General features: G+C 55.4%; 1 protein-coding gene across 8 annotated transcripts in view; it reads right to left on the bottom strand.

The window, feature by feature from the left end:
- Nucleotides 1–6,727: 6,727 nt before the first annotated feature.
- Nucleotides 6,728–15,302, bottom strand: part of GTF2IRD1 (GTF2I repeat domain containing 1) — a 113,604-nt gene continuing 105,029 nt past the window's right edge. For all 8 annotated transcript variants that reach the window (XM_070484462.1, XM_070484464.1, XM_044746260.2 and 5 more), the window contains 5 exons: nt 14,480–14,557; nt 12,880–13,072; nt 10,553–10,590; nt 8,181–8,317; nt 6,728–6,974 (listed from right to left, as the gene is read on the bottom strand). In XM_070484462.1, coding sequence (XP_070340563.1) covers nt 6,906–6,974; nt 8,181–8,317; nt 10,553–10,590; nt 12,880–13,072; nt 14,480–14,557 — 515 coding nt within the window. In that variant the 3' untranslated portion in view covers nt 6,728–6,905. The remainder of the gene's footprint in view (nt 6,975–8,180; nt 8,318–10,552; nt 10,591–12,879; nt 13,073–14,479; nt 14,558–15,302) is intronic.

Raw genomic sequence — 15,302 nt, 5'->3', positions numbered from 1 at the left:
TACAACTATATAACGGGGGGATTTAGGGAGAAGAAGAAGAAAAAAAGAAGATTGGCAACCGATGTTAGCTCAGGTGCCAATCTTAAAGAACAAACAAAAAAAATGAGCAGAGGATCTGAACAGACATTTTCCCAAAGAAGACATACAGATGGACAACAGGTACGTGAAAAGGTGCTCAATGTCACTAAACAGGGAAATGCAAATCAAAGCCACAGTGAGACACCACCTCACCCCTGTTAGAATGGCGATTATGAAAAAGACAAGAAATAACGAGTGTTGGAGAGGGTGTGGAGAAGGGGGACCCCTCATACACTGCTGGTGGGAGTGCAAACTGGTGCAGCCACCATGGAAAACAGTATGGAGATTCCTCAAAAAATTAAAACTAGAACTGTCATATGATCCAGCAATTCCACTTCTGGGTATTCATTTGAAGGAAACAGAAATACTAACTCGAAAAGATATCTGTACCCCCCTGTTCATAGCAGCATTATTTACAACAGCCCAGACATGGAAGCAACCCAAGTGTCCATTGATGGCTGACTGGATGAAGAAGTTGTGGTGGATATATACAATGGAATATTGTTTAGCCATAAAAAAGAATGAAATCTTGCCAACATACATGGACCTTGAGGGCACTATGCTAAGTGAAATAAGTCAGACATTGAAAGATAAACATTGATCTCATTTATGTGTGGAATCTAAAAAGCAAAGAAACCAAAACTCACAGATACATGCAACAGATTGGTGGTTGCCAGAGGCAGAGGGTGGGAGATGTGCAAAACGGGTGAAGGGGATCAAAAGGTGCCGACTTCTAGTTATAAAATAACCAAGTCCTGGGATGGAATGTACAGCATGGTGGGGGGGGGGGCGGGGGAAAGGAGGTCTCAAGAGGAATGGCAGATTTCCTGAGCAGAGAAGGCCTCTGTCTCAAAGACCGGAGCGTGACGTCTGGAAGCTACAAAGAAAAGGACATCTTTTTTGCGGGGGGATTTAGGACATATTAGGAGCTTGTGTTTTAGGCTGTGTGTTCAATAAGCTATTTTTCAGGGGACAATAGCCCATTGTGTTGCGTCTTCTGAGAGCACCTGCTGGGCCAGGACCACCTGGGGAGGCGGCACAGAGAGGACCTTTCCGCTGCATCATAAAGCAGGGCAGACGCTTGTCAAGCAAAGGGAAGGGGAAGGGTCAGCCAGGCAGAAGGCCTGGGCAGGGGTGTAGAGGTGTGAGAGGCTCTCGAATGTTCCGAGAACAGTGAGGACATGGTTTGGCTGGAGCCCAAGGCACACTGGGAGATACGGAAGGATTGAGCCGTGGGGGGCTGGGCCTCGGATGCCAGCGGGGCCCTGTGGCTTTCCTCCTGGGCAGCGTGGTTGGCAGAGCTGCTTCAGCAGGCACAGAGTGTGCCTGGGCTGTGGGTGAGGATGACCCCCACGGCTGCCTTTTGTTCAGATGCCAGTTTCTTAAGGTCTGTGAGCCAAGCACTGTGCTGTCAATGGGGATTGCGACAACACCTCTAATAGTTTTTAAAATGTATGCGTGTAAGTATGTGTATGTGTGAGTGTGTGAGTATGCATGTGTGTGTGTGTGTTCCTCTGGTCCTTACAGCTGTGGCCTCCTGTTGATGTCTCTTCCTGTGGACCGAGAGTAGTGTCTGGTCCCAGAGAACCTGAGCTAGCCTGTGCCTATTTCGTTTTTTCTTTTCAAATGTACTCCTATTTTTCCTAAAACAAAGGCGAAACCAGAAAAGAACCCCCGTCCCCGCCCCCACCTGCAGTGGCTGCTGCTTCCCCATCCCTGGCTGTGCCTTGGGCCAGGAGGCGAGGCTGCCAGCAGGATCCCCCCTGGGCCGGCTCAGTGGCCTGGGTCTTTGAGTCAGGCAGGCAGCCCCGGCTTGGAGTCCAGCCCCGGGCTTTGTTTTCCCTGGTTGTGTAACCGTGGATAAAGCCCTTGATCTTTGTGAACCTCAGATTCTTCACCTGCAAAAGGAAGAAAGCATATTTACTTTGCAGGGCTGTGAGAATTAATAGTGCACACAAAAGGTCTTGCCCAATGGCCATGACACTGTGGGCTTTTAGTATATAGTAGTTGTTTTTACTATTATCTGCAAAAAACGTGAGCAAGGAAGAGTGCTCTTTTTTCGTTTTTTTTTTTGAGGAAGATTAGCCCTGAGCTAACTGCTGCCAGTCCTCCTCTTTCTGCTGAGGAAGACTGGCCCTGAGCTAACAGCCTTGCCCACGTTCCTCTACTTTATACGTGGGATGCCCACCACAGCATGGCGTTTGCCAAGCGGTGCCATGTCCACATCCGGGATCCAAACCAGCGAACCTGGGCCACCAAAGTGGAAGTGCGCACTTAACCGCTGCGCCACAAGGCCGGCCCCAGGAGCACTCTTGGTACCTCTCGTGGCTGCCTCTTCGCCTCCTCTGGGGCCTTGTGTTTATCGTGCCTCCTGTTTCTGGCGTTTTAAGTGGGCTCTTTCAGGGACCTTGATGTCAAAATATAGGGCTTCTGGAGTCTAAACACTTGACTAGAAATCAAACAAGCAAGCCCAAAGGGCGGGAGAACAGCCGGGGCCCCAGTCACGTCCCGCACACGGAGTCGGGTGGGGAGGGCACGGGCCCTGGAGCCGTGTGGAATAGGGTCTAGAGTTCGGGGGTCCCTCATTTTCTGCTCCTTGCGGAGACAGCTGTAGTCGAGTCACATGTCCATGCGGCTTCCCTTTAGTGAGGAGCTCTGCGTCTGTGGTAGCGCCAGGGTGTAACAGTGAGCACGTGGGCACTCGCCCTGCCATCACAGAGCCGAAGCAGAGGAGACAGCCAGAAAATAAAGTATGGCACATGGCAGTAATAACATGATTTTTAAAAAAGGAGGTGGAAGGGCCAGCCTGGTGGCGCAGCGGTTAAGTGCACATGTTCCCTTTCGGTGGCCCAGGGTTGGCCGGTTTGGATCCTGGGTGCAGACATGGCACTGCTTGGCACGCCATGCTGTGGTAGGCGTCCCACATATAAAGCAGAGGAAGATGGGCATGGATGTTAGCTCAGGGCCAGGCTTCCTCAGCAAAAAGAGGAGGACTGGCAGCAGTTAGCTCAGGGCTAATCTTCCTCAAAAAAAAAAAAAAAAGGTGGAATTTTAAAGTTATGAGGTAGGGGGGTATCTGCTTTAGTTTGGGTGTTCTGGAAAGGCCTCTGACCAGGGGACATTTCAGTGACAGGTGAACAGGAAGGAGCTGCCACGCTGGCTGAGTTGGGGAGGAGGGGAGGCCGTTTTGAGGAAATGAAAGCAGGACCCCCCCCACCCTACGAGGCGGAAAGGCGGTGCTGCAGGCAGCCCTGGAGATGAGGTCGGAGCACGCGGCAGAAGGCAGCCATGCAAAGAGCGTCTTGGGTGCTGTTTTAATGCACACCTCCACTTTTACCCACATTCCCCCTTTTGCCTCCTCAAACCTCGGGCATCCAGAACGTCGCCAACAAGTGCGCTGCATCCTGAGGGCTCCCACCGGGAGACCCCGCCCCCTGCCCCCCGTCCCCAGCCCTGGGCCTCAGCTTCCCCACTGAGAAATCATTAATATCATTTTCCCAGAGCGTTCACCTTCCATGGAGCCGCTACACGAGGCTTAAAAGAGGGGCTACCGTCTGTCTCCATCTTTTCTCCTCTTCTCTGTCATGGCCAGGTGGGACGGAGGAGACCGTGCGCCACGGAGAGCAGTAGGCCACCATAAAGAAAGCTTTGGCTCCTTAAAGAAAGATAGCTCAGGAGGGTGTTGCGAAGCCCCCGCCCAGAGCTCAGGACCACCCTCCTCTTTTTGGCAGAAGGGAAGCACCTGGGCGGCGAGGGAGGATGCCGCGGGGAGCAGTTGCCGGGAGAGCGGCTCCCGCCACCCCTGCCTCCCCTCCCCCTCCCCCTCGTCTTGTCCCTGCGCTGATTATTGCTTTATTACTGTTTTCAGTCGGATATAATTCCGGCGTTTTCTATAATCTCGATCCTTTCATTGATACCAGATTGTTATACAAAGATTTGTATATGAAATGATTATGTACCCACCAGAATACATTCCCCAGCAATTAGGACGTTTAAGATGCAGCGCCTCACGCTCCTTCCGCACATCTCTCATTTATTACTTCTGAAAGTGTTTTGTGATTTTTTTCTGGTGGATGTGTTTACAAATCCAGTAACAATTCTCAATGAGAGTTGCAAAACACGAAGCCGTTTTGAACCCAGACAGATGGCAGCTAAATGAACTTTAATTAAAGAATGAGGGCTTTCAAAATGCAGGACGCTGAGATTCTGGAGAGGCTGCAGAAACAGCATCTGGGCTCTTCCGCGGAAAGCAGGGCCTGCCGGCGAGCAAAGGGAGTCTCGGGGAGGCAGCCCCGCGGAGCAGGGGCCGGGCGGGCGCAGCGCAGCAAAGCGCAGGCGCGCGGCCCGCGCCCCCGAGCACGTCCTCGCCCTCCGTCCTCGGCCGGGACGCTCCTCCCCAAGCCCGGCGCTCCCGGGACGAGGGGAAACGGACACAGGCCCTTTCCTGGTTCAAGGGCTTCGACTTGGCAGGGGGTGGAGGCTCCCCTTTCTGCTTTATGGAATAGGGTCGGGCACCGAGGCGCGCGAGTTTGCTGCACTGACCCGGTTAATTGCACGCGTCCAAACAGCGAGAGTGAAACTAGCCAGCCGGCGGGCCGGGGCTCTGGGGCGCAGCGCCGCGAGATCGGGACCCGGCCCCGCCCCGGCTCCCAGGCTCCCCGCGCAGCCGCCCGCGGGCACCGGCTCTGGCCCTTCCGGCTCTGGCCGCAGATCTGAGCGGCGGGGCGGGGGCGGGGGCGGCCAGGGCCGGTCTAGACGACCCACCGAGAGGCGCCAGCCGGCCGCCGGGCGGGCTGCGGGGGCGCCAGGTGGGCCCAGGCCCCCAGGCCGCGGGGAGGCCGGTGCCCGGGCTGCAGCCCCTCACTGCTCGGTGGTGCCGCGGAGAAAGGGGGCAGGGGAGGGGGCCAGACCAGGAGGAGCCTAGAACTCAGTGCTGTGGGGAAGGAGAAGCAGTGGAGGTTTTTAAATCAGGGAGAGACGGGATTAGACGGGGAGAGGATGGGTGCCAGGAGAGGGGGCTGAAGGCAAGGCGGCAGCTGCCAGGCTGTCCTTGACTTCACAGGCAGTTTCTGCCTTGAGGGCGGGGGTCACTCTAGGTGGTCGCCCCTCCCCTGATCCTGGAGAGAAAAGGGCAGGGGTCTGAGGATGGAGGGCCGGCCCTGGCAGGTTCTGGGGCCAGTGGGATGGGGAAGGGAGGTGGTGGCACCAGCAGAGAGAGGAGCAGTTTGGCCGAGGTGTGCCAAGCCTGTGGTTTCTGGCTCCTCGCATCTTTCCAGGAGGAAGCAGAGTCCGGAAGGCTGGGACGGGGCCTTCCCTCCCAGCTCTGGGCACCAGCTGACCCAGAGGGCTGGCTGAAGCTCCTGGACTCTTTGGATCATGTCCTGAGCTGCCTCAGGACTGAGGTCCTCTAAGTCGTAGGCCTGGTTCTGGACCTTGGCTGGATCCTGCGGTCACCCTGACCTCTCCACGCCCCAGCATCCCTTTCCAGCTGACCTCTGCGTTCTGTTGGCTGGCCTCCTTGGTATTTTCCACCTGGCCCAAACCACCGCCAGCTCTTGCTGGAACGACTACAAGAGCCTTCCACATGGTCTGCCAGCTTCTCCTCTAGCCTCGGTTTCCTTTCTGCAGTAAGCCGGGCCCTTCCAAAATGCAGATCTGGTCCTGGCTATCACCCCCGCCCCCCAATCTCCTTTGCCTAGCCCACAAGGCCTTCCACATGGGCCACTGAGGAAAAGCACACAGCTTGGCCCGAGTGCATGGCTTGGCCAGCAGGACCCAAGCTGCATTTCTGCCCCGTCCCTCCTCTGCAGCTCAGCACCATGAACAGGGCACAACCTGCTGACCGTCCCCACCTACCCCTGCTCTTACCTCCGGCCACTCTCCTCAGGTCCTCTGCTCCAGCGACTCCCCGTTCCTGGAACACCCCAGTTCAGTCCAGCCTCTCTGCGGCCCTTCCACGCAGCTCTCCTCGTGGAACGCCCACCTGCCCCACCCCTCCGCATTAGGTCCCACCAACACCTACCACGCTCTTCAAGACCCACCTTCCAGGACCCTTTCCTGCTGCTGCACCAGGTGAGGGCCCCTGCTCTTCCCGTCAGGACCGGTGGCCCGCATGCCTGTCTCCCCACCAGGAGTGAATGAGCAGCCACGGTGGGCCAGGCCCTTCAGTCCTTCTGCTTCCAGTCTTCTCCCTCCCGTCCCTTCCCACCCACCCCCAAAGTGGTCTTTCTGAGACACAGCGGTGGCCCATCGCTCCGCTGCTCAGATGGCCTGAGCTTGACTGAAAACCCCTCCAGGCCCAAGGCAGAGCCCTCCTCCAAGATGCCTTCCCTCCCGCCATGGGGAGTCCACGTTTGATGGTCATGCCAACACTTTGACTTCACCTGAGTTACTGGGGCCAACAGCCCCTACCACATCGTACACCCTGAGGCCAGGGGCTCGGCCTGGCGCTTTGCCTTTGGTGGCGCCTCATCCCGAGGTCGCGTGACCCCAGCAGCAGAGAAATGAGTGAAGTCTGTGCCCAGACACCAGGCCCAGCGGTGAGGGACACCACCTCTGCTTGGGCAAGGCAGGAGGGCCCTGGCCGGTCCCCTGACCTTGTCCCAGTGATGGCTTCGGCCGCAATTCCAAAAGAGAACATACAACAGTTAAGAGCAAAGGCAACTTTTTTTTTTTTTTTTACTTATTTAAAAAGGCCTTGGTGGCAGGAATATAGTGTAAAAATCCTTGGAAAAACTAAAAGGCATCGATACATATCCGAATATACATTTTGTACATAAATTACATTTCCTTAGTCTTTCTGAGTGAGGTCCTGACGGCGCTGAGGTCTAGTAATTCAGGGGTCCCGGGAGCTGCACGTTCAGGCCGGCATAGTCCACCATGTACATTGGCCATTGCTAGAGAGAGGGAACAAACGTCCGGGTTAGGACTCCAGGTGAGGCAGAAGAATGCCAGAACACTTAGCTCTGCTTTCAGAAAGGCTTCCTCAGACGCTGGGCCCAAGGAAGGCACGTGCGCTGCTCAAGGCCCCATGCTTCACCAGTGGTCACAGAGCCTTGGGACGAGAGCCCCCCTGTGTCCTGGGGCTAATGATGTGGGCCTGCCATGAAGGCCTGAGGAACTGGGGCTGGGCTCACAACTGGCAGCCACCCCCATAACCTCAGCCCCCCCAGGCCTCATTCTCCAAAGCGGCTGTCACGTCTCTCTGTGGTGGCAGGAGCTGGGGAGCCTCTGTGAGCACTCAGCCAGCTAGGGAGGATAAAGGACAGCTTGACCTTTGGGGTTTTCCAGGGAGGGGGTGAAGGGAAACATGGTCACAGGACAAAGAAATCCTAAAATCCAGGAGAAAAAAGAACTCTGTGACTATGTATGGTGGACGGATGTTACCCAGACCTACTGTGGTCAGCATTTTGCAATAGATACAAATATCGAATCGTTATGTTGTACCCCTGAAACTAATATAATGCACTGTATGTCAATTATACCTCGATTAAAAAAAATAAAAAGAAATCCTAAAATCATTTTCAAATGTGTGCCAATATCCTCCCCCTTTGGACTCACGCTGGCAAAGCTAATATTCTGAAGTCACAGTGAACTCTCAAGTGTGAGCCCCCAGTGAGCTTCTCCTCTCGCGGGGAGGGAGCCCAGCCCGGCCTCACGGCAGAACAGGTGGGCCTCTGGAGTGGGTCCTCCGACCCTTGTGCTCCTCGTCTACACAGGGTGGGTAACACCCACCCCTCACAGGGCTGTGGCAAGGCTCGGAGTGATGCAAGCACAGAGATCAGCCAGGCCTCTGGCTGCCCGGGAACCCGAGAGTCTGCTGGGGGTCCTGCTCTGGCACTGCCCAGGGGGCTGGGCAGGTCCCTTCCTGTTCCTGGGCCTCGGCTTGTGCACCTGCCCCGTGGGGATGTGACCTCTGCCCAGGCCCTGTGAGCACCTGATATGAGGGGCACTGTCTCTGGGTAGGACAGGTAGCTGCGCCTGTAACCCTGAGGCTGCAGAGCCCCTCCGAGCCCACCGCCCCCCGCCCCAGAGCAGGTGGCCCTGCCCGGTGCGGGCAAAGGCAAAGAGCAGAGGGCAGGGCCAGCTCTGTGCAACTTTACCACGAGGGAGATCTGGTTGGAGGATGCCACGGGCTCCGGGTTGGAGGACGAGGACGAGGAAGACGAGGAGGAAGAGGAGACGGAGTTCCCCTCAGAGACCCGCTTTCTCTTGCGCTTGGGAACGCTGCTGTCTTTGGCTGGTGGGAAAGGAGGCTGCTGACGCTGGATGCCAAGGCCACGATGTCTCGGCTTCCCTGCCCCTCTGGAGAGGCCTTTTTCAGGTTTAAAGTCGCCTTCTCAGCATCTGAGGCTCCACACCCACCAGCAGCCGAGGCCGCCTCTCCGGCGTCCTTCCCTAACCAGGCCCCGCAGCCCATTCGCCCATCCTCTGGCCTCGGCTAACACGAGACCCGCACCCCGAGGCGGGCTCAGGCCCAGGCCTCGTCACACCCTCCCCACACCATCCAGCCTGCAGGGTCCCAGCCTCCCCAGAACTCCCAGAGCCCCCCAGGGCCCTGCATGCCATGGTGAAGAGCATGGCCTTCGGAGCGGCACAGACTTGGTCCTTGGTGACCATCACTGAATGGCCCTGCACCGTCACTTCCTCACGAGTGAGACGTGAGTAAGATCCTGCAGGGCTGCTGTGAGGGCCTGTGAGATAATGCACCTGGCCCGCATAAACACTGAGAAACTGAACTGCTAGCATATCGTTGTTAGTGTTAGTGCTGATGTGGGATGACCTGGACCTGACAGTGCTGTTCCAGATGACGGTTCACGGGTCTGAGTCAACAGGCAGTGTCCCAGTGGAAAGAAACTCTGCTTTAGAGTCAGAAGTCCTAAGTTCAAGTTCCATGGCTGCCACTTTCTAGCTGTGTGACCATGGGCAAACGGATTAATCTCTCTGAGCCAAATGGGGAAAACAATGTGATGTGAGACTCAAAGGAGATTGTGTGAAAACGCCCAGTACCAAGCCCAGCAGAGAGCAGGACTCAGCAGGGGTTTGGTTGCTGCCGTGTCAAATTGATGAGGATACACAAGACTTAGAAACAAGATGTGGAGCTGTGTAGGGCGTGGGGCTCGCCTGAGTGGACCAGCCACTGCGTAGAAAACGGACACAGCCCACCAGAGGCGTCATAATGACACGGTGTGAAGGCAGGCTGGGCCCACGAGGCAACTGTGGGTCCAGCTGGTGAAGAAAGACCGGAGCCTGGGACCTGTGACATGGCACAAACAGAGATGCTGGGAGACAGAAGGCTCCGGAGCAGAAGGAGCCCAGGGAATGAGCCAGAGAGGAGGGAATTTTGTGGGAGAAGCCACAAAAAAAGAAGTCAGAGGTGCTGGTCCAGGGCTGTGGCCATCCTGGGGTCACCATAAGACCCTCAAGACGGCCACGGTTGGGGAGTGGTGAATGTAAGTGTCGCCATCCGCCCTCTGGGCATCTTCCCCCAGCTCTCCTCCTGGAGGCCTCTGCAGGCCTGTCTGCGTCTCTGCCCTGGACTTGAGGGCAGCTCCCAAAGCTGGCCGCCTCGCCACCCCCGGGGTCTAAGGCCGTGCCTAGCCCTTGGGATCAGTGCAGGATAGAAGGAGGTGGCTTCTGGCTGGACCGTGCCACCCTGGGCTGTGGACTTCCACGTGAGCTTGGACTCATCTGGAGCTGAGACCTCAGGTCAGGCCAGGGTGGGGCGGCCTTGCTGAATCCATCACTGTCCCCACTGAGCAGCCACGCTGGGGCCTGCAGCTCAGAGGGATGGTCCTGATGCCAGGCTCTAGGCGGCCACCAACTGACTCCGTGGCCTTGGCGAGTCCCTTGCCCTCTCCGGGCCGCGGTTTCCCAGCTGTACAGGGAGGGGTGGGATGTCTCTTGATCCAGGTTTCTTGATCAGAGGCGCACCTCCCAGTCACCTGGGGCATGTCCTCCTGAGTCCTACGGAACACCTTCTCACACAGAACCATCACACCAGCAGGCCCGCAGGTCCCCACAGACTGAGAGGCTCTACGAGCCCAGGGTCTGGAGCAGGCGTGCACCCTGCAAACGCGGGCAGAATCGGGGCGGGTCCAGCCCACCTCAGGCAGCGCAAACCTGCGTACCCGCTGCTGGCCACACGCCACCCCCGCTTCCCTAGGCGGCTTCCACCATGCTACTGGCATCCCCTCCTCGTGGCTCCAGCCTGCCCCTCGTCCAGTCTAGCTGGTCTGACACGCTCAGCTGTGCTGTGGCAGGGCCCCTCTGAAGGGCACCCGCAGGCCTCTTGGGCCTTCTGGGGACACTGGCCCTGCAGATGGAAATCTCAGGCTCCCTGGGGAGGCACTGGGCAGGGGGACTGTACTTTTCTCTAGGCGGTCAGCCACTTGTCGCATGCCACCTGGACCAGATCTGTCCACAGACTGGTCCCCAACAGGCAGAACGGTGGCCTCTCCAGCCTGGGACTTACCTGGCATCTTGGTGTCATTGCAGATTTCTGCAAAAGGTCTGAAAAAGAAAGAAATGAGGTAGCAGTTGGAAATGGGGCTTTCCTTCTCCCTCTGCCCCGCTCCCCAGACATGGCGCCATCTCCTGGGAGATGAGATGCTGCCGCCCCTGGAGCCTGGTCAGCTAAGACCTACACGAGAACGGTGAGCATCCCCTGGAGCAGGTGGACACTGGCCGGCCTGGCGCCGTCAGTGCCGTGCCAGGCAAATCGGCCCCTGCGCTGGGCCTGGCTTCCCCGTCTCCGAAGCGAGGGTGCTGTCTGACCAAGGGGTCAGAAATGTGTGCCCAGACTTACGGAAATGGATATTCGCCACAGGGTTATTTTTTATGTATCTTTTAATTTTTATTTTATTATTTTACTTGTAGTATTATTTATACGAACAACAACAAGAAATTAAACACAACCTGAATATCCATCAGTGGAGGACATTGTGGTGTATCTACGCAGTCATTAAAGGGAGCTGTCATGGACATGGATGACGCTCCCGTGTGTACAAGCCAGCCAGACAGGAAATGTCAATTTTGTTTACTGTCTACAGATAAACACCCTATGATCTCAGTTTCATTTTCTAAAAGCATATTTAATAGGCATTAAAGAAAACTGGAGACACGGCAGGAAACCTCTAGAACGTCTTCAGTGGTTCCTCTGGGATGTACGCCTATGGGGTTGGACATTTTTGCCTGGGGTTTCCTGCATTTTCCAGCAGTTACTTCAGGGGGTGGACTGTAGGTGGGAGGGGAGGAAGGGTCTCTACTTTTCATTTGAGACCCTTCTGAATAATTTTATTTATTTATTTTTGGTGAGAAAGATTGGCCCTGAACTAACATTTGTGCCAATCTTCCTCCATTTTGTACGTGGGACGCCACCACAGCATGGCTTGATGAGTGATGTGTAGGTCTGCACCTTGGATCTGAACCCATGAACCTCAGGCTGCTGATGCAGAGTGCACGAGCTTAACCACTAGGCAACTGGACTGGCCCCATGAATAATTTGAATTTTTTTGACACATGCAAATATTATTTTAATTTTAAAACATCTACTGTAAAATTGAAAAGAAAATATGTGTCAGGGTAAAAGTACAAAAGAAATGTCCCAGAGCATTGATTCTAAAAGGAGAGTTACAGTTACGGGTTATCTTCTTCTTTTCTTCTACCTTTTTGTATTTCCCAAGTTTGCTGCAAGTATTTTTTTTAATTGAGGTCTAATTGACATACAACATTATGTTAGTGTCAGGTGTACAATGTAATGATTTGATGTTTGCATACGTTGTGAAATGATCACCATCGTAAGTCTAGTTAACATCTGTCACCACACCTAGTCACAAAATTTTTCTTTCTTGTGATGAGAACTTTTAAGATCTACTGTCTTAGCAACTTTCAAATATGCCATATGGTATTACTAACTATAGCCACCATGTGTAATCTTTTTAAATCTGAAAATAATCAAATAAACTATTGTGCTTTTTTAAAAAAGACTGTAAGGATACATGGCAAAATGTGGAGAGAGATTATCTCTGGCTGACCAGACTACTGAATTTCTGTTATTTTCTAAATATATTAAAGTGGGTAAAAATTAACAGTACAGTCAGAAAAAGTCAAATTTAATTAAAATTTTAAAAATAGACACCCATGAATGTCGAGGCTGTGTTTTTCAGTAGAAAGGGGCTGGAATCAGGACACCTGGTGCCATCGACTGAAGGTCTGTGTCCCCCACAATTCATGTGTGGAAACCCTATCCCAATGCAATGGCACGAGGAGGCAAGCTGTCTGGGAGGTGAGGAGATCGTGAGGGAGGGGCCCTCAGGAATGGGACTGGTGTTCTTATGAACCCCGGAGAGCTCCCTTGCCCCTTCCGCCATATGAGGACACAGAGAGGAGACGGTCATCTGCGAACTAGGACGTGAGTCCTTGCCGGACACCCAGTCTGCTGGCAGCTGGATCTTGGACTTCTAGCCTCCAGAGCGGTGAGAAGTACATGTCTGCTGTTTATAAGGCACCTGGTCTCTGGCACCTGTTACAGCAGCCTGAATGGAGTCAGATGCCCGGGTTTGGGTCCCCGCTGACCCACCATGACTTACACTGTCCCTTTCCTCGCTCTGGGTATCAGTTCCCTCATCTTTGAGATGAGGGTGTGAAGCTGCCTGTCTCCTGGATTCTGTGAAGTGAAGGTCTCTCTCTCCTCTCTCTTCAACTCCTGGCTGGTCTGCTTGGGGACTCCCCTCCCAGATCCAAGCAGAGCCCTCCGTGCCCTCGCCCACTCTGCCCCGGCCCCGGCCACTGGGCACTCACTGGAGCTGGTTGATGATGACCATGCGGACGCGCTCCCGGGCCTTCAGGATCTTCTCCAGCCGGTGGATGTCGTACGTGTTGGGGTTCCGGAAAGGGATGTCATCGGGCAGGCCCGTGACCTCGACGGCGTCTGGGCTGTCCCGGATCAGCTTGTAAGGGACCAGCACAGGCCGGTTCAGGCCCAGGGCCTCACCTAGAGGACACAGGGGGTCAGGGCAAAGGGAAGATGCCCCCTGTGAAAGGCCCAGCGCTCTGGGGAAAGGGCTGGAAGCTGGCAGGGCCCAGCTTAGCAGCCACCACACTGCAGAGTTAAAAAATCAATACACACACGATTTTTTTTATCCAACTAGCAAAATTAAAAAGCTAACACCCAATGCTGATATTTGTTAGGATTTGTTAAGTGCGCACCCCTAGAACTGACAAATGAGGACTTGATGTCTGCTTAAAATCCACCATTATTACGTAAGAAAAAAGAGAGTCCTTACTTAAGTATTTACGGATGAAATGATATCATATCTTGGATTTGCTTTAAGGACTAAAAATATAAAACTGTGTATGTGGACAGAGATGAAATACGATTGGTAAAATGCTGATAATCAGAGAAGCTGGGTCTGGGTTACATGACGGGCCATTATGTCATTCCCCTCTGCTTTTGTATACGTTTGAAAACTGACTGCAAAATTAAAAGTGAAAAAGACACCACCACAAACCACCAGCAGAGTGGCTTCCCGTTGCTCTCAAAATGAAACCTCAGGCTTGCCCACCTCTCCCCTTCCCTCCCCGGGGGCCTCCCCACCGGCTGCTCAGGCTCCTGGCCGTCTGTTCCAGCCTGACACTGAGGCCTCAGCCGAGATGTCCCACCTTCCAAGGGCTTTCCTGCTCACCGGCCCAGAGAGGCCGTGGCTCCCTCCCCCGCCCCGCAGCATTCTCGGTCACGCTCGCTACTGCAGTTTCTTCTTTTCCTTTATCACGCTCTGAAATTCTTCTGTAAAATTTTTTTTTATTACTGCCTGTCTCCTTTGCTACAATGCAAAATGGAGATAATACTAAATTCAGCACAAATACAACGTCACATATGTAGAGGCCCTGTCGCAGCCTGGCCGTCAGCGATCCAGAAAGTGCTCCATCAGCTGCAAGTGGGTCACTAACTGCCCTGTCGGGGGCTCTGCCCTGGCGCCCTGGGGCCTTCAGCACAGAGCCTGGCATCTCGGGGCTCCCATCTACCCCACGTTCACCTCCCGTGCAGACTGAGCCCCAAGACGGCGGGATAAGCCCCTTCCTCTAGAGGCCCGGGCAGACGGGCGCCTGCATGAGCCAGCACTTGGCCATGGGCCACCCCTCTGCGTACAGCCCGGCCCTGGGGGAGCACAAGCGCTGACCACTGTCACTGCCGTGCGCCACAGACCGGGGTCTTTCCCCGTTCTCGGATGGGGAATGAGAGTCAGCTCCCATCAGTCATGGGCAGGGCAATCGTGTCCCCAGGGAGCAGGCAGGCCAGCGGGGGGCACCCGGAGGAGATGCTGGCTGCAAAGTGAGGAGGGGCCACCCAGGAAGGCTGGCCCCACAGACCCTGCCCCCTGGGCCTGTCCCCGGCACTGACCGTATTTCTCATTGAAGAGCTCCTTCACCTGTTCCCGGAGGATCACCTTCTCCCCCAGTCTGTTGGCATCATCTTCATCTACAAGAGGAAGATAAGGGGGCATGAGTGCTGGCACGGGCTCAGCCACTGGACCTGTTCCTTCTCCCATGTGGCGTCCCTGATCCTCACCTGCCGGAGCAGTCTCTCCAGGCCCAGACCACACCCTTGCAGCCTGTTTCTCACCTCAGTTGTCTGTTTGCATACATACCCACTCACCCACTCACCAACCAGCTACCCACCCACCCATCCATCCATCCATTCACCCATCCCACATTCTCTGAACAGCTCCCCAGCATAGGCCCTATATCAGGCACGGAACACCCTGAGGAGAGGGAGGCAGGGACCCTCCTCCAAGGAACTTATAGCCTAGAGGGGTGGTACACAAGCACAGCGCCCACCCAGAAGGGCGACGGGATGCACCCACAAGGAAACATGGGGCATGAATCCAGGTGCACAGCCCCGTGTGTTCGAGTCGGGGAGGCCCCCAGGGAGAGCAGGATGTTTAAGTGGTCTCTCGGGAGGCAGGCAGGGATGGTGATGGAGGGGGTGGGGGTAGGAAAAGACACCCTCAGGACAGCATCAGAGGGTGAGAGGTCAAGCTGGATGCGGCTAGAGCACAGGGTGTGCCCGGGGAGGCAGCTGAGATGGCCTGGGGGTGCGCCACGGAGGTCTGCGGCGGGCTGGCGGGAGTGAGCTGGGCCAGCAGGAACTCAGCCTGGTTGCCTCGCAGAGCGAGAGCCCAAGGCTTCGGCCAGAGAGACCCTGTGCACCCTCCCTGCCCAGC

The sequence above is a fragment of the Equus asinus genome, chromosome 14 (genome assembly GCF_041296235.1).
Source record: "Equus asinus isolate D_3611 breed Donkey chromosome 14, EquAss-T2T_v2, whole genome shotgun sequence".
Taxonomy (NCBI): Eukaryota; Metazoa; Chordata; class Mammalia; order Perissodactyla; family Equidae; genus Equus; species Equus asinus.
This window is presented reverse-complemented; position numbering and strand designations above follow the sequence as displayed.